Source organism: Neophocaena asiaeorientalis, unplaced genomic scaffold, assembly GCF_003031525.2.
Source record: "Neophocaena asiaeorientalis asiaeorientalis breed wild unplaced genomic scaffold, Neophocaena_asiaeorientalis_V1.1 scaffold59, whole genome shotgun sequence".
Lineage (NCBI taxonomy): Eukaryota > Metazoa > Chordata > Mammalia > Artiodactyla > Phocoenidae > Neophocaena > Neophocaena asiaeorientalis.
Genome location: NW_020174268.1, coordinates 8702421 through 8730141, shown reverse-complemented (window position 1 = coordinate 8730141; position 27721 = coordinate 8702421). Strand labels below are relative to the sequence as shown.

At 39.2% G+C, this 27721-nt stretch overlaps 1 protein-coding gene across 7 annotated transcripts; it reads left to right on the top strand.

Annotated features, from left to right (window-relative positions):
- Positions 1 to 2511: 2511 nt before the first annotated feature.
- NEK3 (NIMA related kinase 3) lies at positions 2512 to 27721 on the top strand. Of its 7 annotated transcripts, none has more exons than XM_024755545.1 (17): positions 2623 to 2902; positions 4289 to 4490; positions 4885 to 5054; positions 6547 to 6640; positions 6993 to 7090; positions 8301 to 8384; positions 9188 to 9255; positions 9348 to 9434; positions 11468 to 11522; positions 16970 to 17170; positions 17711 to 17783; positions 19524 to 19570; positions 21672 to 21774; positions 22638 to 22754; positions 23016 to 23150; positions 24825 to 24951; positions 25606 to 27721. In XM_024755545.1, exons 3-17 carry the CDS (start codon positions 4938 to 4940, stop codon positions 25685 to 25687), a joined length of 1488 nt encoding a protein of 495 aa, XP_024611313.1. In that variant the 5' UTR covers positions 2623 to 2902; positions 4289 to 4490; positions 4885 to 4937; the 3' UTR covers positions 25688 to 27721. The 7 variants fall into 7 exon arrangements, with proteins under 7 accessions (XP_024611317.1, XP_024611313.1, XP_024611315.1 ...); XM_024755547.1 differs by lacking the exon at positions 4289 to 4490 and adding an exon at positions 3128 to 3209; XM_024755549.1 differs by lacking the exons at positions 2623 to 2902; positions 4289 to 4490 and adding an exon at positions 2512 to 2547.

Here is a 27721-nt window from a genome sequence, read left to right as displayed (position 1 = left end):
AACTGCGGCCACCTCTGAAATCTTGAGACTAAGGTCCTGTTTTCTTCACAACTCCTCTCCCACCAGCTGTCTCCCTTGCTCCCTCCATGGTGGTTCTTTGACTTCATTCAGACCTCTAGCTCATCATCAAGACCCTCTAGGCCAGCACTAGAAATAGAAATATATTGCAAGTTACATATGTAACTTAAAATATTCTAGTATTTTTAAAAAGTTAAAAAGTTAAAAGAAAGTGGTACAATTCATAATGTTTTATTCAAAAACATGAGTTCAGAATTCCCTGGCGATCCAGTGGTTAGGACTCCGCACTTTCACCGCCAAGGGTGCGGGTTTGATCCTTGGTTGGGGAACTAAGACCCTGCAAGCTGAGCAGCGTGGTCAAAAAAATAAAAAATCAAGTCAGCGGTAATCAATATACAAAATGATTAATGGGATATTTTACTCTTTTTTTTGGTATTTTACTTTTTTCAAATAGACACATGAATGCAATTAAATTTTGAGCATTAATCTTTCATCTAGTAATCTTGCCAAATTCATTAACTCTAAAGTTTGTAGATTATTTTTCACAGATATAATCTTATTTGTGAACAATGACAATATTATTTCTTTCATTCTAATATTTATGCCTTTTATTTCTTTCTCTTGTCTTATTGAGCTGTTAAAATCTCCAGTAGAATGCTGAGTAAAATGGGCTGGCAAGAATCCTTGCCCTGTTCCCAGCAAGTGGGGAGGGCTCTTCGGCCAGCCATCACCACCTGATTTTATTTGGAATTCTGTGTGTATTTTACATTTACAACACATTTCTGTTTGCACCAGCAGCCAGTTTTCACGTGCTCAGTAGCCACACGTGTCTAGTACCTACATAATGGATGGTGCCCTTCTACACTTCACTTCCTTCACAGGGATATTCGGTCTAGACACCGAGGTGTGTCACGTCAATCATCCTTATATCAGCACCCTTAACTCCCTTGTCCTAGTGTACTTCTGTTAGCTACATAATCCCAATTTTGGATTAATCCAAATTTCTTACTCCTAGAGATGACTACACAATTATGCATTAGAATCGCCTCTGAGCTGCCTGATCACCTTTGCCCACATAAGCTTCTTCTGGTATTCTGAAAACAACGATCAAAACTTCACTACTCAGAATTTTACTGTATAGAACTAATAAATAATATAAAAATCTCGATTTAAAAAAAAACCTTTCTCTTCAAGATTTCCATATGCTATACATGACTTAATTTTCTATTTCATAGAGAAAATTGAGGCTTTCAAGATTCCTTCTCCTTCTTTAATATTATCTACATCAATCCACATCTTTGCTCAGAAGCAAATCTGTCTGTTCCTCATCTAGTCCAAGGCTAATTCTCTTCCTGGGCTCTAAAAGCCATCCTTTCATCTCAGCTAGACCTTCCTGGAGAATTCCCTGGCGGTCCAGTGGTTAGGACTCTGCATTTTCACTGCAGAGGGCCCAGGTTCAAATCCTGGTCCGGGAAACTAAGATCCTGCAAGCTACAGCCCAAAAATAAAATAAAATAAAAACACATTATTTGGATCAACTAGACCTTCCTGGCCCCCCTCCCGCTAGCACTTTCAGCCTCTCTTTCCTTCCACTGGTTTATTATCCCTCAACATATAGCTACAATTTCCCCATTAATAAAATACTCTCATAAATAATCTTGTGCTTCCCTCTACCCATGGTTATCACCCTTTCTCCTTCTCTTCAAGGCTAAGTATCTTGAAAATATCCTGAACCCCTTGATTCTTCTGACCATCTCACCTCAGCTACTGCAATCTGGTTTCTCCCACATCACATCACTGATATACTTTCTTCAAGGTTACCCATGACCTTCTGTTGCTAAATCCGATAGGCTCTCTTCAGAACTTGTAATTGGGTCAGCTTTTCAGACTGTTTACCACTGCAGTGTCTCTGACATTACTGCAGCGTAGTGGTTAAGGGTCAGACTTTGGAGCCAAACTGCCTGGGTTCTAATTCTACTTCTACCACTTATTAGCTGTGGGACCTAAGGCAAAGAACTTAACTTCTCTGTGCCTCAGGGATAATAATTGTACCTACCTTTAGGCTTATTCTGAAGATTAAATGAGTTAATAGCTAACACTTTAGTCCTATTCTATGCACTTTACATGCTAAGCTCACTTAAAAGAGTGCTTAGCCCCTCGTAACTTGTGTATGTTATCTATAATAATGGATAGGTGTGGTCATCTTTGGGGGACCATTAATCTGCCCTCCACGTTTGTCAAAGTTCACACAATTGGTAAGCTGAGTGCTGTGCCCATGAAACTTATCTACATGGGCTGTTAGCTTAAACTGGTGACAGAACTTACGTTCCGCGAAGGATACTTTCCCTCAATATTACTGGCATTGTTCTGGAGCGACGTGGAACAACACTTTGAAAACGCGCCCTTCGTAGGCCCGGCTACCCCTAGCGCCTCCCGCTCGACCCGGAAGCTTCCTTCGCCGGCAATCCGAGAGACGACCCGCCGGCCCGCCCCCCGGAAACGCGACCGGCTCAGGACCTCCGGGAAGCAGTTGAGTCGGCCGGCCGGGCAGGCACCTTCCGTGGGGACGAGGGCGGGGACGGGTGGGCGCTGGGCACTGGGCCGGCGGCATCCACGCGGGGTGGGGGCGAGCGGGACCAGCGCTCCGGCGCTCGCGGACCCGGGCCTGGGGGTCGCGGGGTAACGCGGGCAGGGATGCGAGGCGGAGCGGCTTTTCCGGGAGTGAGGATCGGGTCTCCCCCGAGGTGCGGTCACGCGCTCACCTTCTAAGCTGCATACTACGTTTACATTTGCACATCACTTTATTGGCCTTTGATCGGTATAGGCCTGCGAAGCGACGCTTTTGTCATATTCAGAGCATATACAGGTCTTTTAATGAGCTTAGGTGAGTAACAGGGGAAAACGTGGACGGAAAGGACCAAATGTGATTTTCAGCTAAGAAAAGTCAGTGGTGGTTCTTGCTTATCAGTTACTGTCCGCTCACAATATAAATACCCGAAGTAAAAAAGAATACAAATATGGGAAAGCTAGGTCTTCTTGTCAAATCGTGTAATGCCAGGGGTCAGTTAGAATAGCGTCAAAGAACTTTTTTCTTTCACGTCATATCCAGGAAGACCTTACTGTCCTTGAAAAGAATTGTTTCTGAAGACCATGCATCTGATTTGGTTACATGGAGAAATTCTAGTTTCCTGGTGAGTCTAGGTAAACAGGAGTACAGATGGTCGCTAGAACTGGAGGTTTTGGTTTGTAATTTTTGCTTTACGCGCCATGCTCTCTGGACCTCATAAATCTTTGTGGTGTGATTTTTATGAAAATAAAACACTACAAGTAAGTTTTGTGAAAATCAAGTAAACTCATTCCAGTGTTTTTTCTGTAATGAAAAAAAGAAAGCATCACCTTTCTAAGGTTTAATAATAATAACAGCTGCCATTTATTCAGGGCCCCCTTTACCAGGTAAAGTGTTAGGAACTTTATATTCATTCTTTCCGATGTATTAAGAGATCCAGCAAGCTGCTTCATCCAGGAAATATAAAAGGGAGACTGAAGTTCAAGGACTCTGCTTAACATGTCTTCTTCCTCCCAGGCACCTCCGACTCAGCATGTCCTCAAAGGAGCACATGTCTCCCTTCCCCACGCCTTTCCCCACCCACCCCACTGTCACCGCCAGAAAAATCAAACCAAAAACACCAGGCACACAACCACCATGCCTTTCCTTTTTCTCAGGGAAAGGTATCAGTATTTGCCCAATTTACACCAGAAACCTGAGTCTACCTTGTTCCCTTCTCCCTACTTGTCCCCCATAAATCTGTAACCAAAAATCTTGCCAGTTCTTTCTACATGTTCCTTCCCGTTGTCTTCATCCCCCTTGCCACCCCCCTATTCCATTGTGTCATCATTTTCCTGCCTCTTCTGTGGTAGGAGTTCTGCTCCGGCCCTCCTCCTCTTTCCCCTGTCTGGTCCATTGCTCTGCAGCCAGCATGAGCAGCTTTTCTAAGCTGTAAATTTGCTCTCTTGGTTAAAACCCTTCAGAGACAGCCTGTGAATTACCCCAGGATAAAATCCAGCAACCTGAACTTTGCTTACAGTGACCTTGAGACAAGGTCTGCCTTACTAGCCTTACAGTCCTCTTTCAAGTCCTTGACCTGAAACAATCTCTTTTGCTGTTAACTATGCGATTCCCTCTGCCTCCATCATGTCCCTCCTCTTTGCCTAGATATCTTCCATTTATCCTTCAGGCTTCAGCCTAAATATCATCTTCCTAACTCCCCAGGATACCTCTGCCGAGGGCCAGCATGACTCTCCCTGTAAGACTCGCCACCGTGCATTTGTTGAGGCCTGCGGTCCCATCTGCTTTGGAGTGTGCATGATGGCTGGGGCTGAATGTTGAGAGATTTGTTCAGGATTATAAAACCTGGCACGCATGCTCTGTGTCCACCTGTTGAATGAATAAAGGAATATGTCATCCTATCATGGTGATTAGAGCTACTTTGAATTAATTCTGCCTTTTGAAAGTAAATTTAATTCTCAGTTGTTTTTTTTTGTGGGCGAATCTTTTTTTTTTTAATTGGGGTATAGTTGCTTTGCAGAGTTGTGTTAGTTTCTGCTGTACAGCAAAGTGAATCAGCTATACGTATACATATATCCCCTCTTTTTTTGGATTTTCTTCCCATTTAAGTCACACAGAGCACTAAGTAGAGTTCCCTGTGCTATACAGCATGTTCTTATTAGTTATTTATTTTATACATAGTAGTGTATGTCAATCCCACCTCCCCCTTCCCCCCTTGGTGTCCATATGTTTGTTCTCTATGTCTGTGTCTCTGTTTCTGCGTTGCAGTAATTCTCAGTTGTTTCTGTTTTTGAATCTAGGTTGGGAGAGCCGGTGGTGACTGCGGGAGTGGAGCCCCTGTGCGGTGCCCAGCATGGACAGTTACACGGTCCTGAGAGTGATTGGGGAGGGCTCCTTTGGCAGAGCCCTTTTGGTTCAGCAAGAGAGCAGTAATCAGATGTTTGCCATGAAAGAAATAAGGCTTCCCAAGGTCACTGCTAAAGCAATTAGCTCATGTTGAAAGTGTACATGTAATTTGTATAGGAAAACAAGTTCTTGAAATTTAACATGGAATTGCTCCTTTGTGCAAAAAATTTAATGGGTTTATTCGTTAGCTTTACAAGGTCTTGATATATCTTATGTGGTTCTTAGGATATTGTAATTAACAAAAATAATCAAGGTTTGGGTGGTGATTGCTGTTTATCTCAATGTGAAGAATTTGTAATAATTTCCAATTTTGCATACTTAAGGGTGTAGGGAAGCTGCCCAAATGCAACTCAGGTGCCATATTAATGAAAAAAGGAACATCAACAGACAGTGAAGAGCTGAGACCTAAAATGCTGACCTTTGGTATCAGGGAACCTATTCTGTGGATTAGTTTATAGGTTTTATTTCCCTGTAACATGAAGAAAGTGCTGATTTATCTCTACAGTTGACCCTTGAACAACACAGGTTTGACTGCTGTGGGTCCACGTAGATTTTTTCAATAGTAAATACTACAGTGCCGTGCGATCTGAAGTTGGTTGAATCCGTGGATGCAGAACCGAGGAAATGGAGGGGCTCCTCCATACATGGAGGACCAGCTATGAGTTGTACTTGGAATTTCAACCCCGTGCAGTCAATGCCTCTAACCTTGTTCAAGGTCAAACTGTATTTGTCACTATGTAACATAGTTGTCAGGTGAAAGAAGCCATACCATGGAGGCTGCCTAATAATGTTTTGATCAACTAAAAAAAAAAATACATTTTAATAAAATTCTCAGAGTGAGTATTTTTTTTCCCACTGCAATCTTGACCTCGTTTAGTGGGCATCAGAATCACCTGGAGAGCTTGTTAAACCAGATTGCTGAGCCTTACCCCTGAGTTTCTGGTTGTGTAGTTCCTGGTGAGCCTGTGAATTTGCATTTTTAACAAGTTTCCAGCTGGTGGTGATGCTGCTGGTCTAAGCCCCCTTGGGCTAGTACATAATCAGTTGCAGTTTTTTAATTATAAGATAAGTCATTCAGGATTTTATCCTTATAGAGTAAGTTAGGGGATAAACAGTTTTGGAAACTTATTTTGCATATGGTCTTTGCCCATCCATGCTGCTGTAATACACGAGTATATATATTTTTCATCTGAACCAGTGGGCTGATAAAGTGATGCAGACAGTAAAAACATGAAAGCCCTAGTTTTTCTTTAAGGAGCTACTATTGTTGATGGCATACTGGCTCTCCAAGTCAGGTTATACTTAGGCTGATGTTAAGAGTAGTTTACATTCTATACTTGTAAAGATATAAGAGGTCAGCTTAAGCATGCATATAGCCATTGTTGAAAAATCTGCACATGTTTACTCGTGGAGTTTGATAAACTCAAGTTGGGTCAAAGTACAGTGCTATGAAATTGTGTCTAGCATTGAAATACCTTACAAACTACTATAATATCATTTTACTATCAGTTTTATTATGAAGTATTACATTTACGCTTATTTAAACCTCCTTCTAGCTTTCCTCTGACACACAGAGTTCTAGGAAGGAGGCTGTTCTGTTAGCCAAAATGAAACACCCCAATATTGTTGCCTTTAAGGAATCATTTGAAGGTAAATATGAATTTCCCCCAATACAGGCATTTCTGAATTTGACTCATGGCCACTGAGGCTTTGTTTTTGTTTTTTTAAAATTTATTTGGCTGTGTCGGGTCTTAGTTGTGGTTGGCGGGATCTTTGTTAAGCCATGCAGGATCTTTCATTACGGCACGTGGGCTCTTCCTCGCGGTGTGTGGGCTTCTCTCTAGTTGTGGCACGCAGGCTTAGTTGTCCTGTGGCATGTGGGATCTTAGTTCCCCGACCAGGGATCAAACCCCCGTCCCCTGCATTGGAAGGAGGATTCTTAACCACAGGACCACCAGGGAAGCCCCTGGGGCTTTCTTAAAGAGTCTTACATTTGTTTTAGCTGAAGGACATCTGTATATTGTGATGGAGTATTGTGATGGAGGGGACCTGATGCAGAAGGTTAAACATCAGAAAGGGAAGTTGTTTCCTGAAGATATGGTAAGAGACCGACTTACAGAAGTTTCCCTCAAGGTTTGGAAGCAACTTTTCTCATAAAATTTGTGTTAAAATAAAAGCATTGCTGTCTGTGATTACCTGACACACAAGTTAGAAATGACTCATTTCTGTATCCATGATGCTACTTAGTGAGATGTGGCTGCCTGAGATGTTTTTAGGGAGTAAAATAGATATAAGTTTATAAAATATCAAGGAATAACACGTCCATGTTTAGAAGAATTTCAAAATTGTATTATTTATCATACTTTCTACTAGACATTTAAAATTTTTATTTTTTGCATTGAAATTTTAGAAGGGAGATGGATTTCTTTTGTATTTCTAGATCATCTGAAGAATGAAGCCTGCATTTCTTTTTTCCAGGAGCACCTATTCTTAGTCTTTTTCCTTCTACAGTTTAGCATAATCTCTTAAAATACTTACTGCCTTTTTAATGGAAAGTTGTGTATTAAATATTATTGGAATGAGTTGACTAAGGAAAATACTTCAATAAACAGCTTTACTGGGGCTTAGTTTGATACATGGTATAACGTGTTTTGAGAGTATATTAGTATAAATATTTTTCATCTAGAAGTTGTATTGTTAAGAATATGGGTTCCGTTGTAGCATGTCAGCCTGGCTTCAAAGCATTGTTGGTAATATAATGAAATCTTTTAATGTTAACATATGAATATTCTGAAAAAGTGAATGAAAATCTGATATAATGATTACACTATAAAAAGTTATAGCATATTCATTTCTAAATGGCAAACGACTTTTATATGTATATTTAAAAAATATTTTTATTTGGTTAAATACAAGAAAACCATAGTGGGATTTTTATTAAAATAAATTGTTGGGAATTCCCTGGCAGTCTAGTGGTTCGGACTCCGCGCTTTCACTGCCAAGGGCCCGGATTCAATCCCTGGGGGAACTAAGATCCCACAAGCTGTGTGGCATGGCCAAAAAAGTAAATAAATAAATTGCTATTTAGATCATACATAAGACGATGACACATATGGGATTGATTCACAGCTTTTCTGAATTTCTCCAGGCAACACTGAATCTTAGTTGAACTATGTAATTTTCAGGAGTTCTGTACTTATATTATATAAAACTCAGGTCAGCCAGGGCCTGAAGATGATTCTTTGGGATTTAGGGTTGCCATGAACCCGTTATTGCATTCTTGCAGATTTGCATGCTTTTTTCCTTACAGATACTTAATTGGTTTACACAAATGTGCCTTGGAGTAAATCACATTCACAAGAAACGTGTGTTACACAGAGATATCAAGTCCAAGGTAAGTGGAAACACTTTGGTCCTAAAAAAAAAAAATCGAAAACTATTTCATTCCATGTTTTTTCTGTGTTATTCTCTTTCCTTCTGGGGCATTTTTATCTAGTTTAGAAATATTTCTCAATGTAATATTGATATTTATGCTAGCCAAATAAGGTACTACTTGAGAGCAGGTCAGTAAATCTCTTTAGTAGTGTATGGTAATATGTTCCAGCTCTCTTAGTTACTGTTTCCTAAGACCACATGTTCTCAGATGGAAAATGGTTGAGACCAGGGCCTGCCACCTGGAGTTACCAGGACACAGGTTCTCCGGTCAGTTGAGCAGGGTCTGCCGATACAATCTGAAGCTTGCCTGTTAGATTTCTAGTCAGTCATCCTGAATTCCCAAGCAGGGAAGTGCAGCTGTCCAGAAGGTATCTTGTCTTTTTATGTTCCATTCGAGGACTCGGCTGTCAGCATTTCTACCCTTGATCTCCATCATCAGCAGCCTTTGAAAGACAGCTTCTGCTGGCGCTCTCTGCCTTATATTTGTTTGTTTGTTTATTTATTTTTTATACAGCAGGTTCTTATTCGTTATCTGTTTTATACATATCAGTGTATACATGTCAATCCCAGTCTCCCAATTCATCCCCCCCCCCCCCCGCCACTTTCCCCTCTTGGTGTCCATACGTTTGTTCTCTACATCTGTGTCTCTATTTCTGCCCTGCAAACCGGTTCATCTGTACCATTTTTCTAGGTTCCACATATATCTCTGCCTTATATTTGAATGGGGGTAGATGTAATCTGAGCTCTTCTTTTTCAATGCAGAATATCTTCCTCACCCAAAAGGGAAAAGTAAAATTGGGTGATTTTGGATCCGCCCGTCTTCTCTCCAGGTATGTATGTCTCTTCTGTAGTAGTGACAGTAGTCGAAGCATCATCATTGAGAAACGCTCTGTAATCGTTCTGTGCCTCTTTCTGGTTTTAGTCCCATGGCATTTGCTTGTACGTATGTGGGAACACCTTATTATGTGCCCCCAGAAATTTGGGAAAACATGCCTTATAACAATAAAAGGTAAGTGATGTATGTAGTTGGTGCAGGGCTGACAGTTTGGTACAGGCATTGTAGCCTACAGGTGAAGTTTGTTTTTTTAAAAATGTATATGTGAAAGCAGTGTAGAATTTAAATTCCTAGGCCTCTAGATGAAAGTCATAATTTTCCCACTGTTTTAATCAGAGCTGAGAGGAGCTACGTGTAAATGCTGAAAGAAAGGTTAGTCATTTCTGGGAACAGTATGCATTGTATTACTGCTTCTCAAACTTTGCTGCTCCCGACTTTAAAAATCCCAAAGCGCAGGTTGTAGCCATATCAGTTAAATCCAAATGTCTGGGGGTGGGCAGCAGGCATCAGTAATTTTCCAGGATCACTAAGTGAGTCCCATGTGCGGCAAAATTTGGGAACCACTGGATTATGTCATTGAGTTGACATTTACAGGACTAGATAATAAGCACTTGACTGATAGGTTCATTGATTATCAGAAGATAGTATGAAGTCCTTATGATTTAAAGCATAATTTTTTTCTGAACATAAGTAATATGTGCCCATTGATGGAGTGGGTGGGCAGCGGAAGGATTGGAAATGTAGAGATATACAAGAAAGGAAATGGTGATCACCCACTTTTACACAACTACTGATAACATTTTGGGTTTTTTCCCCCATCCATTCTCTTTTTCCCCTAAACTTTGTTTATATACTCTATATACAATTTAGTATCCTGCTTTTTTCACTTTATATGATATTCACTTTATCCCACGTTAAAACTCTGCATAATTATTGTTGATGGTTGCGTAATATTTTAATACATGGGTCTTCCAAAATTTATTTCACATTCCTCTGTTATTGGCCTTATGATATATTTCCAATTTTCAGTATCCTAAACAGTGCTGTGACTAATATGCCTTTTGTGCATAAATATGTCGTTGTTGTCTGTCACATTCTTGGCATGAATTCCTAGAAAGAGAAACACCCACAGGTTCTTGTTACCATCTGCCAAGTTGTTTTCTGAAAAGGATATGATAATCCATAATAAATAGACTCCTTTAAGAGTAAAACTGACTGGATTGGAGACAAAACAGCTATGAAGGGACTTCCTGGGACAACTGGGGAAATCTGAGTTTGGACAAAATATTAGATAATAATATTGAATTAAGGTTAAATTTCTTGGATGTGATAATGGTGTTGTGTTCATGAGGGAGAGTGTCCTTGCTCTTAGGAGATCCATGTTGATGTGTTTAGGGGTGAAGTGTTTGATGCCTGCAGCTTTTCTTTCAAGAGGTTCAGATCTAGAAGGAAGAGAGGAAAAGCAGGCAAACGTGGCAAATGCTAATGGCTGAGAAACCTAGGAAGGAGCATGTGGGCATTTACAACTTTCCTGTAGGTTTCAAACTTTAGAAAATTAAAAGTTGGGGGAAATAGTTGATAAAAAAAAACCTTAGTTAAAATGAAAAGAATATCATCTAGAAAAAGCCTGGGGGATGACAACTAGGTGGTGAGAACTCTGGAGGAAAGTGGAGGTGCTTAGTTTGAAGAAGGGTGGGCGTATAGGGCAAACTATAGAACTCTTTGCTGAGCTTTGAAGAGCTCTTTTGTGGAAGAATAAGAAGACTGTCCCTTAGAGCCAGCCACTGGGGGCACAGAGAGCTGTCCATCAGGATGTGTGACCAACAGCCAGCTGTGGTGCAGGCAGTCTGGGTGAAAGCTGCGCTGGATGACTTCTAAAGCCCTTCTGCCAACTGTGATAATCTGAGTCCATGGATATTCCTGTTGCACCAAGTATTGATACTACTGAACTGATACCCGAACAACCCAGATTTGGAGGGGCAGGGGTTGGGGAGCAGTCAGTTTTATTGTGAACATTACTGTTAGTAAGTATCTAAGTGTTAGACCAAAATTGCTGTATATTTTATTTCAATAGCTAAGAAGTACCTGCAATGTCTGTTCTTATTAAAGGTAGAGTAATTTTTTATTTTTTGTATTACAACATATACATAGTTTCATATGATAACTCATAACCCACTCATCATTACATTGCTTCTTTATGCTTCCAGTGACATCTGGTCCTTGGGATGCATTCTCTATGAACTCTGTACCCTTAAGCATCCAGTAAGTATGGCGTGCAAAATGGGAAAGGCAGCCTCTGGTTGTAACGGGCTAAGTCCTAAGTAATGTGCCAGATTTCAGTTGGTGGTTTGCTTCCTTAGGATGAGTTCATTATAAGATTTTCATGTTTCCAGTTGCTGTCATCTTTGCTTTGAGCTACTTTTGTAGTATATACTAATAGGAAATTTCCATGATTTAGTATTTATAGTACTATATTTAGCTTGCCTCCCTCCTTCCTTCCCTCCCTCCCTGCTTCCCTCCCTCCCTCCCTCCCTTTCTATCTTTGTGAATTTGCATATTCTAGTTATTTTGTATAAGTAAAATTATACCATATTTTTCCTTTTGTGTCTGGCTTATTTCACATAGCATAATGTTTTCAACGTTCATCCATGTTGTAGCATATGTCTGAATTTCATTCCTTTTTTATGACTTAATGATATTCCATTCTATGTTTATACCACATTTTGTTTATCCATTCATCTGTTGATGGACATTTGGGTTGTTTCCACCTTTTGGTTTTTGTGAATAATGCTGCTGTGAGCATGGGTGTACAAGTATCTATTAGAATCCCTGTTTTCAATTTTTGGGGTATACACAGAGGAGTGGAATCGCTGGGTCACATGGTAACTGCATGTTTGGCTTTTTGCAGAACTGCCCAAGTGTTTTCCAGAGTGGCTGCACCATGTTTGTACTTTCCTTGTTATCAGTTAGATTTCACTTCTTCCAGTTTCTTCTCTAACTGAAATACCGTGAGAAAATAGACTTTGCTCTATATTATATATATTTTAAATATATTTTAAAAATAATTTAACATAAAAAGAAGTTAACTCACTTGCCCTGCTTGTTTGCAGTTGTTTATTGCACAGAATTAATAAGTAGTGCTGATCCCTATTAAGTGTTAGCTTTGCATAGAAATAAATTCTGTTCTTTGGGCACAGATTTGAACTTGGCTCTAGCAAGCATTTTCACAGAGGTGCTTGAGAACATGTAGAGCTCATGAGAGTGAGTAATTAAGAACATCCTTCTTTCCTTCTTCACCACTAGATGAAAGTAACTCAAATGGAAGGTTTGCACTTTTTTTTTTTAAACATCTTTATTGGAGTATAATTGCTTTACAATGGTGTGTTAGTTTCTGCTTTATAACAAAGTGAGTCAGTTATACATATTAGATTCCATATATATGTGTTAGCATACGGTATTTGTTTTTCTCTTTCTGACTTACTTCACTCTGTATGACAGACTCTAAGTCCATCCACCTCACTACAAATAACTCAATTTCGTTTCTTTTTATGGCTGAGTAATATTCCATTGTATATATGTGCCACATTTTCTTTATCCATTCATCTGTCAATGGACACTTAGGTTGCTTCCATGTCCTGGCTATTGTAAATAGAACTGCAGTGAAAATTGCGGGACATGACTCTTTTTGAATTACGGTTTTCTCAAGGTATATGCCCAGGAGTGGGATTGCTGGGTCGTATGGTAGTTCTATTTTTAGTTTTTTAAGGAACCTCCATACTGTTCTCCATAGTGGCTGTATCAATTTACATTCCCACCAACAGTGCAAGAGGGTTCCCTTTTCTCCACAACGTGTGCACTGTTACTGAGAGGTCAGCTTCCTTGTATATAAGTGGCTTATAATACCAGCTGCATAATTAGAACAATGTGAGAAACTTGAAAAATGCTGATGCCTAGGCCCAGGCCAGACTAATTGAATTAAAATCTCGGGTGTCCTGGACATTAGTGTATTTTGTTTTCGCTTTTACATTTAATTTGGGGGCATTAAAGATTTTTTTTCTTTGCAGTTTTACGGAGATATAATTGGCATATAGCAGGGTATGCATTTAAGGTGTACAGTGTGATGATTTGACTTAGGTGCACCATGAAATGATTGTCATAATAAGTTTAGTGAGCAGCCATCGTCTCATATGGATACCTTTTGACCACCTTCATCCAATTCCTCTTTCCCCCACCCCCGGCCTCTGGTAACTGCAAATCTGATCTCTCTTGCTATGAGTTTGTTTGTTTTTGAAGTATAATTGACTACAACACTGTGTTAGTTCCTGGGACGTTAGTGGTTTTAAAATAGGTGATTGTAATGTGTAGCCCAAGTGGAGAACCACTGTTGTGTACAAATAAAATTATTTTTTAAATTTCAGTATCTTAATTAGGATTATATTCTTTATTTCCCTAATTTTGTCCTTTTCATAAACATTCATATACATGTTCTTATTTTTTCTAGCAAGAACAAGTAGTAAAAGTTTATATTTGGCACTGTCTGCTCTGTTGTCTGCTTTAAAAAGGCAAAAGTAGGGCTTCCCTGGTGGCGCAGTGGTTGAGAGTCCGCCTGCCGATGCGGGGGACGCGGGTTCGTGCCCCGGTCCGGGAAGATCCCACATGCCGCAGAGTGGCTGGGCCCATGAGCCATGGCCGCTGAGCCTGCGCGTCCAGAGCCTGTGCTCCACAAGGCAAGAGGCCACAACAGTGAGAGGCCCGTGTACTGCAAAAAATAATAATAATAATAAAAAGGCAAAAGTAGTTCTCAAACCTTTAGGAAACGCTGAAATTCAATATAATGGTTAGAAAGCCTGAGGCATTTGGGAATAAGATTGTTACCCCTAATTGCAGATGGAGACACTTTGAGAAGTCAAGAAGTGTGCCCCCATTCAGACATCTGGTAGATATATGGCAAACATGTCTCACTTCAGTGTAAATTTTAACTATAGTCTGCTTCTCTAGAACTGTGTATATTTGTGTGTTTATAATCAAAGCAACCTTTTAACTTTTTCAAAAAAATAATATTGCAAGTTGTTTTAAGGGAGTATCAAATAAACAACATTTTCAGTTCAGACATATGGATATAAAAATTTAGGTCTCTTGTCCACCGCATTAGCTTGCATCACCCCTTTAGCCTCATATTTTCAAGTGTACATACATGATTTTCGGTTTGTGTTGTTTTTAGCAAACAGTAATTAATAGTAAATGAGTAATTGTTTTAAAAATGGCTCAAGTTGAAAAAAATTCTTCGCTTAGCCAAATTTTCATCTGGCTTCTGAATCTTCTCCTAGACCCATGTGTGCATTCCCTTGCAAAGTCCAGTTTTATCAAGAACCCTGGTTAGTTGAGCAAGGACCCTCCACCCTCAATGTCCAATTGCCCTTGATATCTGATCAGGTTCCTCATCCTCCACAATTCCCCAGCTGACGTCTGACCCCTCTGGTCTGCCTTCAGCAAGAATCCTGTTAGATTGGTTTAGCCAGAGTCCCCCCCTTTTTGTGTGTGTGTGTGTGTGTGGAGTGCTATTCTTTTTTTTTTTTTTTTTTACATCTTTGTCGGAGTGTAGTTGCTTTGCAATGGTGTGTTAGTTTCTGCCAGAGTCCCCCTTTTGCCTGGATGTTTCCTGTTAGTAATTTTCCATCCAGTGATATCTACCCTGTTCATTAGATATAAATTCCCACTTGCCCATGCTGTGTTTGCCTTTAAGCCCAATCTCTCTAACCCTCTGCAAAATTCTATCGCATGGAGCCTATATCTGTTACAATGGTCCTGAATAAAATCTGCCTTATCATTTTTAACAAATGTCATGGATAATTTTTCCGTAAAAATATATTAACATAGCTTCACTGTTGTTTGATTATCAAACCTCTTAATGTAAATTTAAATTCTGGTTGTTACAGGGGAAGTTTCATAATCCTATTGATTATATCAATAAACTACATCTGGTATAAGTAAAAAAAAAAGCCTGAGGCAAAGCAGATTCAGTCTTATTTTTCATTACCTGAATTTTTCCTTTGTTATATGTTTTTTTCCTTTATTACATGTTGACTTTTCCTTTTTCATATCTTCACTTGTATGTATTAATAGGGTAATGTACCTCCAAGGCAGAATGCCATCATGTTCTTATATTAAGTATTACTGAGGCTGGCACCTAATGTTAATTGCAGTGTGTTTATTTTTTATAAATTTATTTATTTTTGGCTGCATTGGGTCCTCATTGCTGCGTGTGGGCTTTCTCTAGTTGCGGCGAGCAGGAGCTACTCTTCATTGCGGTGCGTGGGCTTCTCATTGCGGTGGCTTCTCCCGTTGCAGAGCATGGGCTGTAGGCACGCGGGCTTCCGTAGTTGTGGCTTGTGGGCTCTAGAGCACAGGCTCAGTAGTTGTGGTGCACCGGCCTAGTTGCTCCACGGCATGTGGGATCTTCCAGGACCAGGGCTCGAACCCGTGTCCCCTGCATTGGCAGGTGGATTCTTAACCATTGTGCCACCAGGGAAGCCCCCGCAGTATGTTTATTATACAATGAAAACTTTAAATGTTATTCTGGTATGACATTTTATATCCCACTCTATTACTTGTCAAACGGTGATAACTACTTTGATGACATGGAAGGTAAAAAGGATTTTGCAGCAGGAGTTTAAAATAGGAAAAGTCTAAAGTGCATTTTGTCAGGGAGCAGGCCTGGGGATTTAAAAATTTTTTTTTATTTTTTAAATTTTATTTATTTTTGGCTGTGTTGGGTCTTCGTTTCTGTGCGTGGGCTTTCTCTAGTTGCGATGAGCGGGGGCCACTCTTCATCGCGGTGCACGGGCCTCTCACTGTCACGGCCTCTCTTGTTGTGGAGCACAAGCTCCAGACGCGCAGGCTCAGTAGTTGTGGCTCACGGGCCTAGTTGCTCCGCGGCATGTGGGATCTTCCCAAACCAGGGCTCGAACCCGTGTCCCCTGCATTGGCAGGCAGACTCTCAACCACTGCGCCACCAGGGAAGCCAGGCCTGGGGATTTTTGAGGAGGAGAGAAGCAAAGAAACATTACACTTATTATAAGCCTTAATATCATCTGACTTTTTAAAAAGCCATATGTATGTATTACTTTGATTTTTAAAATATATTAAAAATGTGTATCTGTGAAAACGTTGATTTGAGTAATAAAGTACCCAAAACAGGCACTGATGGTAAGACTTCCTCCAGATGGGAACATCTTTTACTATTTATGTTTACCTTTCTCCTGAACAACCATAAGATTTTTAGAATAGTACCGGTTGGGAGGTGGGGTGGGAGTTTGGGACTAACAGATGCAAACTGTTTGGATAAACAACAAGGTCCTACTGTATAGCACAGGGAACTATATTCAATATCCTGTGATTAAACCATAATGGAAAAGAATATGAAAAAGAATGTATATAGATGTATAACTGAATCACTTTGCTATACAGCAGAAATTAACACAGTGTAAATCAACTGTACTTCAATAAAGTAATTTTTTTGAAATTTGTATTTCAAATTAGTAAAAAAAAATTAGTAAAAAAAAAGATTAGAGAACAGCGCTTTAAAAACACCTCTAGGGAGAAGAATTTCTAAAATTAAAATAATTCATATAAATTCAGTTCAGCTGGTATTTACTTATTTCTGTTCTCTTTCCTTGTATCTGCTTTTACAGTTCAGTTTTGCTTTTCAGTTTCAGGCAAATAGTTGGAAAAGTCTTATCCTCAAAATTTGTCAGGGGTGCATGAGCCCACTGCCATCCCATTATTCCTATGAGCTTCAGCATCTGATCAAGCAGATGTTTAAAAAGAATCCCTCACATCGCCCTTCAGCTACAACTCTTCTCTCCAGAGGCTCTTTAGCTCGGTTCATCCAGAAGTGCTTACCCCCAGAGGTATGGTACATGTGAGATTGACTGTGAACAGTTTTCCCAGTGTTTGTTATCTTCTAAACACAATTACATGTTATACATGCCTGTAAAAATTCAAATAATGCAGACGTATATAAAGAAAGTAAAAAGTTGAAATGTCCTTTCCTTCCTCTTCTTTCCACGATGCTATTCCCCAAATATAATCATGGATATTGTTTGCATTATCCTTCCAGATCTTTTTGGACGTATATAAATGTCTGTTTGTTTAAATTACGTGGATCTTTTATTTATTTCTTTATTATTTATTTATTCTTCTGGCTGTGCCTTGCGGCATGTGGGATCTTAGTTCCCTGACCAGGGATCGAACCCTTGCCCCCTGCAGTGGAAGCACGGAGTCTTAACCACTGGACCACCAGGGAAATCCCTACATGGATCTTTTAAATGGCATTTCTACTTTTCAACTTTATTGCTGTGGGGAAGAACCTTGATAATTAAATGATGTTATGGCAGTATCTAAAGAAAAGCATCTTTCACATCTTTAAATTCTCTGCTTTAAACTTTCAGATTATCACAGAATATGGTGAACAGGTATTAGAAGAAACCAAAAAATCTATGCCTAGTACACCAAGAAAAAAGGGTAAGAATTTTGAAAAGCTTATTTTTTGTGTTCTTTTAAAATACAGTATAACAAAAAGGAAAAATACAATTTTCAAGTTATTAGAGATGATTTCCAGATACTCCTCAAATCAAAATTTGCTTCTTATTCCTTCAGGCATAATTCTATACCGAATCTTATACATTTAGTTTTCCAGGGATCAAAAAGAACATAGTTTGGAGATTTTAGAGATGTAAAGATTGTTTTCTGTTTCATTTTTAGAACCATATTTACTCTAGTTTGTTATGGATCAGGTAGAAGGATTCTGTGGTCTTACCTAGGAATCTAACCATGAAAATATAATATAGGAAATTGTATCCCTAAGGACCATCTTATAAACAAAATTTTTTAAATGGAGTCTTTTTAAAAGTTGGAACTGTCCACATAATAGGTGCACAAAATTTCCATACATCTATAGTCAATCCTGAGCAAATTTCAAATGTAATTTATTGTCTCTTTGGAAGTTGTCATCTCAATTTTTTCAAAGCTCTTTTTGTTGCTTTTCATTTGTCATCAATGACACATCTTTCATCTGAAGAAATCCAACAATGACCAGGATAAGAGAGAAGAATTAGGACGTGTAGGTCATCCACTGTAGGGAGATGTTGTAAAACCTCCGTTATTTAGTGCCTGTTATCTTAGTGTTATATACTACAAAAGAAACATTTCTATTTTTTTAAATTTCTTTTTTATAGTTGATTTACAATGTCATGTTAGTTTCAAAAGAAACATTTCTAAACTATACTGTTTTCTTGAAGTTAAATTTTACTTTTGTAAGAATGTAAACCCTTTTAGTGGTATAAACCCTTCAGTCTTACAATTCAGCATTTTTTTCCGTTACTTAAGAGGTAGTCAGTTACCTTTGCTTCAGCAGTTTTAGTGTTGATTTTATTTTATGTACTGTTTCGTAGCTTCTGTTCACATCCCAGGATAGTGGGAAATTCGTTTTAAAATGCTGAGCAGCAACAATAAAAGCAGTCTAAGAACAGTTTCAAGACAGTGTAGTTTCAAGATAGGAAAGTGTAGTTTTACAATTTCTAAAAAAAAGAGGAGTAAGCCAGTGTGGAGGAGCCACCATACGGGGAGCACGTGTCTGGTGGTATCTCCATCTAGTCTGTAGCTAGTGAGACCAGAACAATGAAAGCTGTGTGAGGGCAGGGACCATGTCTCATTTGCTCACTGTTGTATCCTCAGTGCTGTCATCATAGATGCTCAGTAGCAATTGTTTAAATTGCTGAATGAATGAGGAACACGGACCCCAGGCTCTGGCAGCGGAAAATGAGGCAGGAGCCATCCTGCCTCCGTGACTGCTGCTGGGCCCTCATCAGGGAATAAGTAGCTGATTTCTTGAGAGGGATACCTATTCCACCTACTGTAATAGCTGTCAGGAAAAGCATACTGGGTAGCAAGCTTATGCTAAAGGTGATAATGACCTTCCAAGTATACAGAGCGTCTTACCTCCTGGTGCCTAAATGGGTTGGCATAAGTGAATAGAGACGTCTTAACTTGCAGACGTTAACATTAGAATAAAACAGCAGAAATAATCTCTTTAACAGCTGAGGTGTATTATTAGGCAATTAAAGCTTGATGTCACTGTATGGGCTAGTGCTTTGGTTCTTTGACTTTAAAAACTTCATTTGTCTTTGTCACTCGAGCTTTGTGCAAATCATATTAGAAGCCTTTATGTGTTTTCTCTCTACCTTCTTTTTTCTCTTTGAGCAGACCCCAGCAGAATCAGGATAGCTTTGGAAAATGAAGCAAGCACAGTGGTAAGTGCTTTAAAGTTAAATGTCTAAAATTGTCCACTGGGTACCTGGCATTTTTAGGTGCTGGGAGATATTTGGAAGACTGTTGCCTGGTCCCTGGGTTCAGGAGCTTTTCATCTTTGGGCCTGTGAAGTAACTGGCGGCTGTTCTTTGTACTGCCAGCCGAGCCACTTTAGATCAGCATTTATTTGTTTTTTCATTTCTAATTATGGATGACAAGTAGTTTCGATATAGATGTGAGCGAACTTAGCCCTGCTTATAGGCATGAAAGTCTTGTTTTAGCCTGGCTCTTGGTTGGTTTTGTGTGTGGTACAATATATATATATATAAAACATACAATTTATCACTTCAGCAATTTTTAAGCTGAATTGTAAGAATTTAATGGCATTAATTACATTCACGATGTAATTTTTCATCACCCCAAACAGAAACCCTTAAACAATAACTACCCATTCCTCCCCACCCTCCCTTCCACCTCAGCCCCTGGTAACCTCTATTCTGCTTTCTGTCTCTATGAATTTGCCTATTCTAGATATGTCAAGTAAGTGGAATCACACAATATTTGTCCCTTTGTGTTTGGCTTCTTCTACTTAGTTTAATATTTTCAAGGTTCATCCATGGTATAGCCTGTATCAGAATTTCCTTCCTTTTTATGGCTAAATGACATGTAGATCACTATGTTGATCTTGACATTTTTCTGTTCAAAAACTTTTAGTGCCTCCCCATTAAGCCCACGAATTGAGTGGACATTTTTCAGCCTGGAATTCAAGGTCCTGTCTGTCTCATTTGGCTCCAGGCAGCGGTGCCCTTTTACATGATAGCGACAGTTAAGTCATAAATAGTAACAGCAAATCCACTTCCCAGTTTTGCCACACTCAACCCAGTAACTGGTGTCCTATTGATAATTTTTTTCTTTCTTCATCATTTTAATCAACCTTTTAACTCCCAAAGGAAAAGATGTAGTAACAACAAATGATTCTGTTTATGGAATGTACTAGTAATTAAACTTGTAAATTTTTTGAATGAACCTTAGGTTGTAAATAAATAACACCATTCCCCATTATGTTACTACAAATGGAATATATTCTGCCCCTGTACTTTTTTCTTTGCATAGTAATATCTGTTAGTAATATCTGTTTATTTCCAGCTTATTGAGGCCTAATTTATATGTAGTAAGATTTACTCATTTTTAGCATGCAGTTTGATGAATTTTGGTAATTTTATACAGTCATATATCCAGCACCACAGTCAAGACATAGAAATCCCATCCCCCCAGTTGAAAATGCATTTAATGCACCTAACCTACCAAACATCCTCGCTTAGCCCAGACCACCTTACATGTGCTCAGAACATTTCCATTAGCCTCCAGTTGGGCAAAATCATCTAACACAGAGCTTATTTTATAATAAAGTGTTGAATATCTCATATAGTGTGTTCAGTACTGAATTCAAAGTGAAAATCAGTGGTTGCCTGCGTACAGAATAGTTGTAAGTGTATCGGCTGTTTACTCTTGTGATCACGTGGCTAAGTGGGAGCTGTGGCTCTCTGCCACTACACAGCATCACGAGAGGGTATCATACGGCATATCACTAGCCTGGGAAAAAGAGCAACATTCAAAATTTGAAATACAGTTTCTGCTGAATGTGTATCACTTTCACGCCATCATTAAGTCGAAAAATCATAAGTCGGACCATTGTTATTTGAGGCCCGTCTGTATGGTAACTTTATAAAATATTTCATTCTGATATTGCCAGCATGAAAAGCCCAGTAAGTTTTCATTGCTCATTTCCTCTATAAAGACCTCTCAAATATCTCTGTCATTTTTATATATCCTTTTCACATTTGCAGTGACTGATATTAATGGCTATTAAGGTATATGACTATTAATATACATATATTTATACATATGTCTGTTCATATATATGGTTTTTAATATACACACATATATGATTATATGACTTAATTTACATGGATGGGGTTCTGTGGTTATTGATGTTTAATCCATCTATATTTAAAGTTAAAATAGCTGTCTTTGCCTACTTGTTTACCTTTTTTTGCAGCAATTCAAGCATTACTTAATCTTTATTTTTAATTTCTTTTAAAGCAAAGGGAAGAACCAGGTGGAAAGTGTAGCCACACTGACTTAGAAAGCATTAATAAAAGTTTGGTTGAAAGTGCACTGAGGAGAGTAAACAGAGAAGAGATAAGTAAGTTATTCAAATTCTAATCATTGTATAAGTGGAGAACTGGGGAATATACAAGGAATACCAGTTTCCACCTTACTAGGTCGTAGGATTCATAAGCAAGTAGATAGGCAGATTTGTGTTTGTTTATCCAGTAGTGTTACAGGAATAATTTATTCACCTATAAAAAAAGAGAAAATCATGTTTATTAATAAGAGGCTTCAGAAAAAATAGTATTTGTTGTGCTCTCTACCATAAAAAGCCTGGCACACTGTGTCTACCTAAGTCCTCTTGGGCCTTTAATTCTTGTACATTGTGTAATGTGTGAGTATATACATAGCATTTTTTAAAAATTTTATTTATTTATTTATTTTTGGCTACGTTGGGTCTTGGTTGCTGCACGCGGGCTTTCTCTAGTTGTGGCAAGTGGGGGCCACTCTTCATTGTGGTGCGCGGGCTTCTCGTTGTGGCCTCTCCTGTTGCAGAGCACAGGCTCTAGGCACGCGGGCTCAGTAGTTGTGGCTCGTGCGCTCTAGAGCGCAGGCTCAGTAGCTGTGGCTCACGGGCCTAGCCGCTCCGTGGCGTGTTGGATCTTCCTGGACCAGGGCTCGAACCCGTGTCCCCTGCACTGGCAGGCGGATTCCTAACCATGGAGCCACCAGGGAAGCCCCTATACATAGCATTTTTTTAAATTCACTTTAATGATTAGCTTTACCTTTTCATCTGGATTTATTTTTCATTCCCTTTACTACTTAGACTTGAAAGAGTGTTGTTAGATCTGAGTTTGAAAGAGAAAGGAAATACTTTTCTTTTAGAGAGATACTTGTGTGCATATAGATGAATAAATAAAAGAATAAGCTCAGCAGTTCTTCTTTACACTTTAAAAGCCAGTTCACCAGGTCCTCTCAGGCGACAGTGGGAGAAAAATGTATCCAGTACAGCTCTTACAGCTTTGGAAGATGCATCCTTACTCACCTCCAGTTTAACGGCAGAGGACGATAGAGGTTAGTAGATTGAATTCTATTATTTTATTATGGAACATTGTCTAACAGGTGTTTAATGAGCCAGAGTTTTTTCTTTTTTTTTTTAATGTCGCTCTGTGAAGGATATTTGGTTATCTCACATCAGAGTGCTGCTCATACAGGCAAGTGAAATAGATCTGGGTAGAGAGTTAAATATAATTAGCTTTGCTTGAAATATGATCTGAAGATATATGCTGAAAATCTTTTTTATTTGGGACTAATTTTTTATCTTTTCCCAACTAGGTGGTTCTGTAATAAAGTACAGTGAAAATAATACCCGTAAGCAGTGGCTCAAAGAAACTCCTGAGACCTTGTTGAACATTCTTAAGCATGCTGACCTCAGCTTGGCATTTCAAACATACACAATATATAGACCAGGTGATTCATGTCTGTTACATAACTGTGGAAACCCTTTGATTGTTTTGAAAAAATTGTGGTAAAATATACATAACATAAAACTTACCATTTTAACCGTTTTTAAGTGTACAGTTCAGGAGCATTAAGTACATTCACATTGTATAGTCATTACCACACTCCATCTTCCAAAATGGAAACTGTATCCATTAGATAATAACTCCCTGTTCCCTCCTCCCAGAAACCCTTTGATCTTAAAGTTATGAAATATTTAATAGCATTGTAGTTTTAGGTTTTCTTGAATCTTTTCTAGCCAGTCTGAAGCCATAATTAAAATTTCCCATAGAGCTTCATTCCTTCTGTCTGCCCATTTGTTTGCTTATTTTTTAATAATCACGTGATCACTCTGAAGTGTGGCCCATTTTTACCATGCAAATACACCCCTGCTTTAGGGACTCTGTAGCTCAGACTTTATCCTAGTAAACGCTGAGGAGCTTCAAGGTTTCTTTGGCTCTGTACTTGGATTCTGTTATATTGATATGATGAACAATTAGGATTTGACTTTTTTTATCATTTCTACAGACATTTTCACTAAAATTATACAACATAAATTTTTAAGATACTATCCTTAGGAATCTGGGCCAAAGGACTGAAATGAGGGTGTGTATGTGTGAGTGCACGTGTGTTTAATTTTGATAATTCAATTACTAAAGCCGTCTTGCTTGGTTTAAGATCTAAGATAAATTATGCCAAGGAGAGATAAATTATGCCATGGTGTGGCAAGCCTTGACTGTATGTATTGTAGCAGATTTAGTGTATTTGTTGATTTGATCGGTATTTATTGAGTGCCTAACATGTACTAGGTTAAGATTTTAAAAAAAGAATGAAACATAATTCCTTCCTTGAAAGAGTTGGTTATTTGGGAGACCAACACACAAGCAGAGCATTGTAGAGCTATGTACCACGTGTCTGATAGAGCTGTGTGCAGACAGTTATGTGTCCTTAGGAGCGGTGGGTGCATTGGGAGGCAGGTGTTAAGGAAGGTTAATGATTATGACTTTTGTTTTAGCAATTATAGATCCTGGATTTTGTTTCTGGTCCATTGATGAAGATGTTGTCATTTCTGGAAAGTCACTATTTTAAAAATATATCATAAAAAAAAAAAAAAAAAATATATATATATATATCATAGCTCTATTGTGAAAGGATTTTTATAAAGATTGAACCCACATTTTCATGTTAGGTTATCGTTTTGTAAGCAAAAATCTGAAAGCAGTTACTATCTGGAAAAAAATTTAAAAGCATGCATTTGGTCTTAATTCCCTAATTTTATTCCCCTCCATTGGGAAAACTTAGGGGGAGGGGAGAGCTCAAAGGAGAAAAAATGAACTGTTACCTAGCTGTCCAAAGACAACTTTTAATGCTTTATTATGGGTTCATATATTTGAGGGTTTTAATTATAATTTTCTGAGTTTTGAAGAAAGTGCTGTTTAAAAATTTAATACCCATACTGGTGCTTACTGGGCCTGTTTTATGCCAGAATCATGCTGTGTAATGCAGGGAGACACTACAGAAAAATACAGAGCATGGCATGGCCCTCAATTAGCCCACAAGCCTTTGGAGGAATTTAGTGCAGCATGAACGAAATAAGTAAAAACTGCTTATCTTGGCATAATTTCTGTTAATATTCCTCTGAAGGTACAGAAGGGTTCTTGAAAGGCCCCCTGTATGAGGAAACAGAAGCATCAGATGATGTTGATGGAAGTCATGATTCTGTCATTTTGGATCCAGAGAGACTTGAACCTGGACTGGATGAGGAGGATACGTAAGTGATATACCCAGATAGCGTGTGCGTGCATGTCATTTAAATTGTACTTTAGGGCTTTCCTGGTGGCGCAGTGGTTGAGAGTCTGCCTGCCGATGCAGGGGACACAGGTTCGTGCCCCGGTCTGGGAAGATCCCATGTGCCGCGGAGCGGCTGGGCCCGTGAGCCATGGCCACTGAGCCTGTGCGTCCAGAGCCTGTGCTCTGCAACGGGAGAGGCCACAACAGTGAGAGGCCCGCGTACTGCAAAAAAAAAAAAAAAAAAAAAAAATTGTACTTTAATCATTTCTGGTTTAGCAGGAGTTGGTTATATTACTTTACATCATTAATGAATACTTATATCTTGATCTTTTGTCTGGCATGGGTAATGTGTTATGGTATTATCACAGAATTCCTGACTGAGCCATGTGTTTATAATCATTTAGCTTGGACTTATTTTTTAATATACCAGATTTTTATATTGAAAATGTAGAAACAGTGAAAGAAGTGATCCTTTGGAAGGCTAACCATTTTTTTCCCTCTGTTCAGTTGCCTTATGGAGCTCAGTTTTCAAAAATGTCGGTATTGTTACGGTGGTGTACTGCTTTGAACCCGTCGACAAATATTAACTGTACTCCTTAAATGGAGGCTTAATATCCAGATTGTTTTTTCACAGGGACTTTGAGGAAGATGACAACTCTGACTGGGTATCAGAACTGAGACAGCGAGCTGGCTGGCAAGGAGTGTCTGATGGATAACACCCAAGGAAATGTTCCTTAGTCACACTGAGGAGACGCTGAACATGAGGAATTGATATTTGGATAATACTTAACTCACAGGATGTGTATTTTCCTTTAGAAACAGAGTGAAGAGAGGGAAACTGAATACTTAAAATTATTCCTGGTTAGTATAAGGTATAAAAAATCTAGAACTCTTAGGAGTTTTTGAATTCAGAGGAGAAGGCATAGCAGAATGGGTATGAGGTTTGGGCTTTGCGGTCAGAACGGAAATTGAATGCTACCACCTACTGCTTGTGTGACTGTGAGAAACTAACCTCTTTGAGCCCGAATTTCCTCAACTACAAAATGAGGATAACAATGCTTACCTCATAGGGATGCTGACCTTAGACCATCACGGCAGCCCTTAATGTTATTATTTCCATTGTTATGATTTATGCTTATTTCTATGTAGCTCTTTTTATATCTCCTAAAGGTTTGAGGACCTAAATATATTTAATTATAACATAATAATGTGTGTGATTTTTCAGTAAGGCCTATTTCTGGGTAGTGATCAATCATCTTCAGTGATCACCAACTACCAGCTGTCCTTAAATACAGCCCCTCACAGGATGCACAAAAGAGCCCAGGTCGGAGGATCAGCCATGGGAGGAGTGGGGTGGGCTACAGAACTGGTCAGAAGTTGGTGGTCCTGTATATGACAAAGGAATGGGGCCAAAGGTGAGAAGTCCATACAGCAAGTAGCAGAAACCAGTGTTGTGGAACTAATGGCGGGCAGGACCCCAACACGTCTGGGTCACCATGACACACATGTGCCAAGGCCTGTCGTTTCATGCTGTGATACTTTAGTGAAGGGAGACTATTTTACTAAAGCAACTGGCTCTTCGCAGGGGATCCCACAGGGGCAAGTGTGGGAATAGCATAAGCCTGTCCTGGTATAGGGAACGATGCTCAAATAAACAAAAGGGGGAAATAGTTGTGAGACTACAGTAGGATCATTAATAAAGGTCTGCTGAAATGTGGACTACGTATGTCTTAAAGAGTTAAACATTTTTTAAAAATCTTAACATACAAAAACTGTCATAGCTTTCACTACCCCTGCTCCCATCCCCCATTATTTATACTCAAAACATTTGGTCATCCTTAGTCTCCTCTGGTCTCTGAGTCTCTCCATCTTCCCTTATTTTTCAGAACCCTGACATTTTTGAGGCATACTGGTTAGATGTTTGGTAAAATGTCCCTCATTTTGGGATTGTCTGATGTTTTTCTCATGATGGGACTGAGCGTGAGTGTTTGAACACCACAGACGTGAAGTGCCCTTCCCAATACATCCTGTCAGGGGTGTGCTATCTCCTCACGACATTACTGCTGTTGTTAACCTTGATCTCTTGGCTAAGGCAGTGTCTGCCGGGGTCTCTGCTGTAAGTTCCTAATTTTACGTTTCCATGTTCTAGTCACTCTGAGACACTAAATCCAGCCTATTCTCAAGTGGAGAGGATATTGCCAGGTACTCGGCTTCCTTAAATACTATATTTGATACCTCTTAGACATCTCAAATCTTAGCACTGCCCCATGGTGGAAACATTTCCAAACCAACCAACACAGGGAACTTGAAACTATGTATAGTTACTGAGAGATTGAATGAATCTTGATGGGATGACAAATCCTTTTGAAAGTCAGATGGTTTGCAGGGTTTTGCTTATAACAGAATTTCAAGAGATTCTAATGGATGATTAGAAACCAATTTTAGTGATAGATTACTGTGTAATTCTTGACATACAACTAGGCAAGAATTGAGGGTCACTTTTAACAAAACTTCCAGTTCCATTTACCTACCCGAATAAGGTTTTTCAGCACTTACAGCTTTAAAAAAAAAGATTAAAAAAAAGAGGTTTGATGAAATAAAATTATTTTTAAGACAGGACGAGAATCTTTTTTAAACAAAATTTTCTCTCTGTCGGTTTCTACCACCACTACCCCTTGTTAGTGTGCATTGGGCATGTGCGTTATGCATTAGCTAGAGCCCCTTAGGAGACACCGAAATGCCTGCTCACC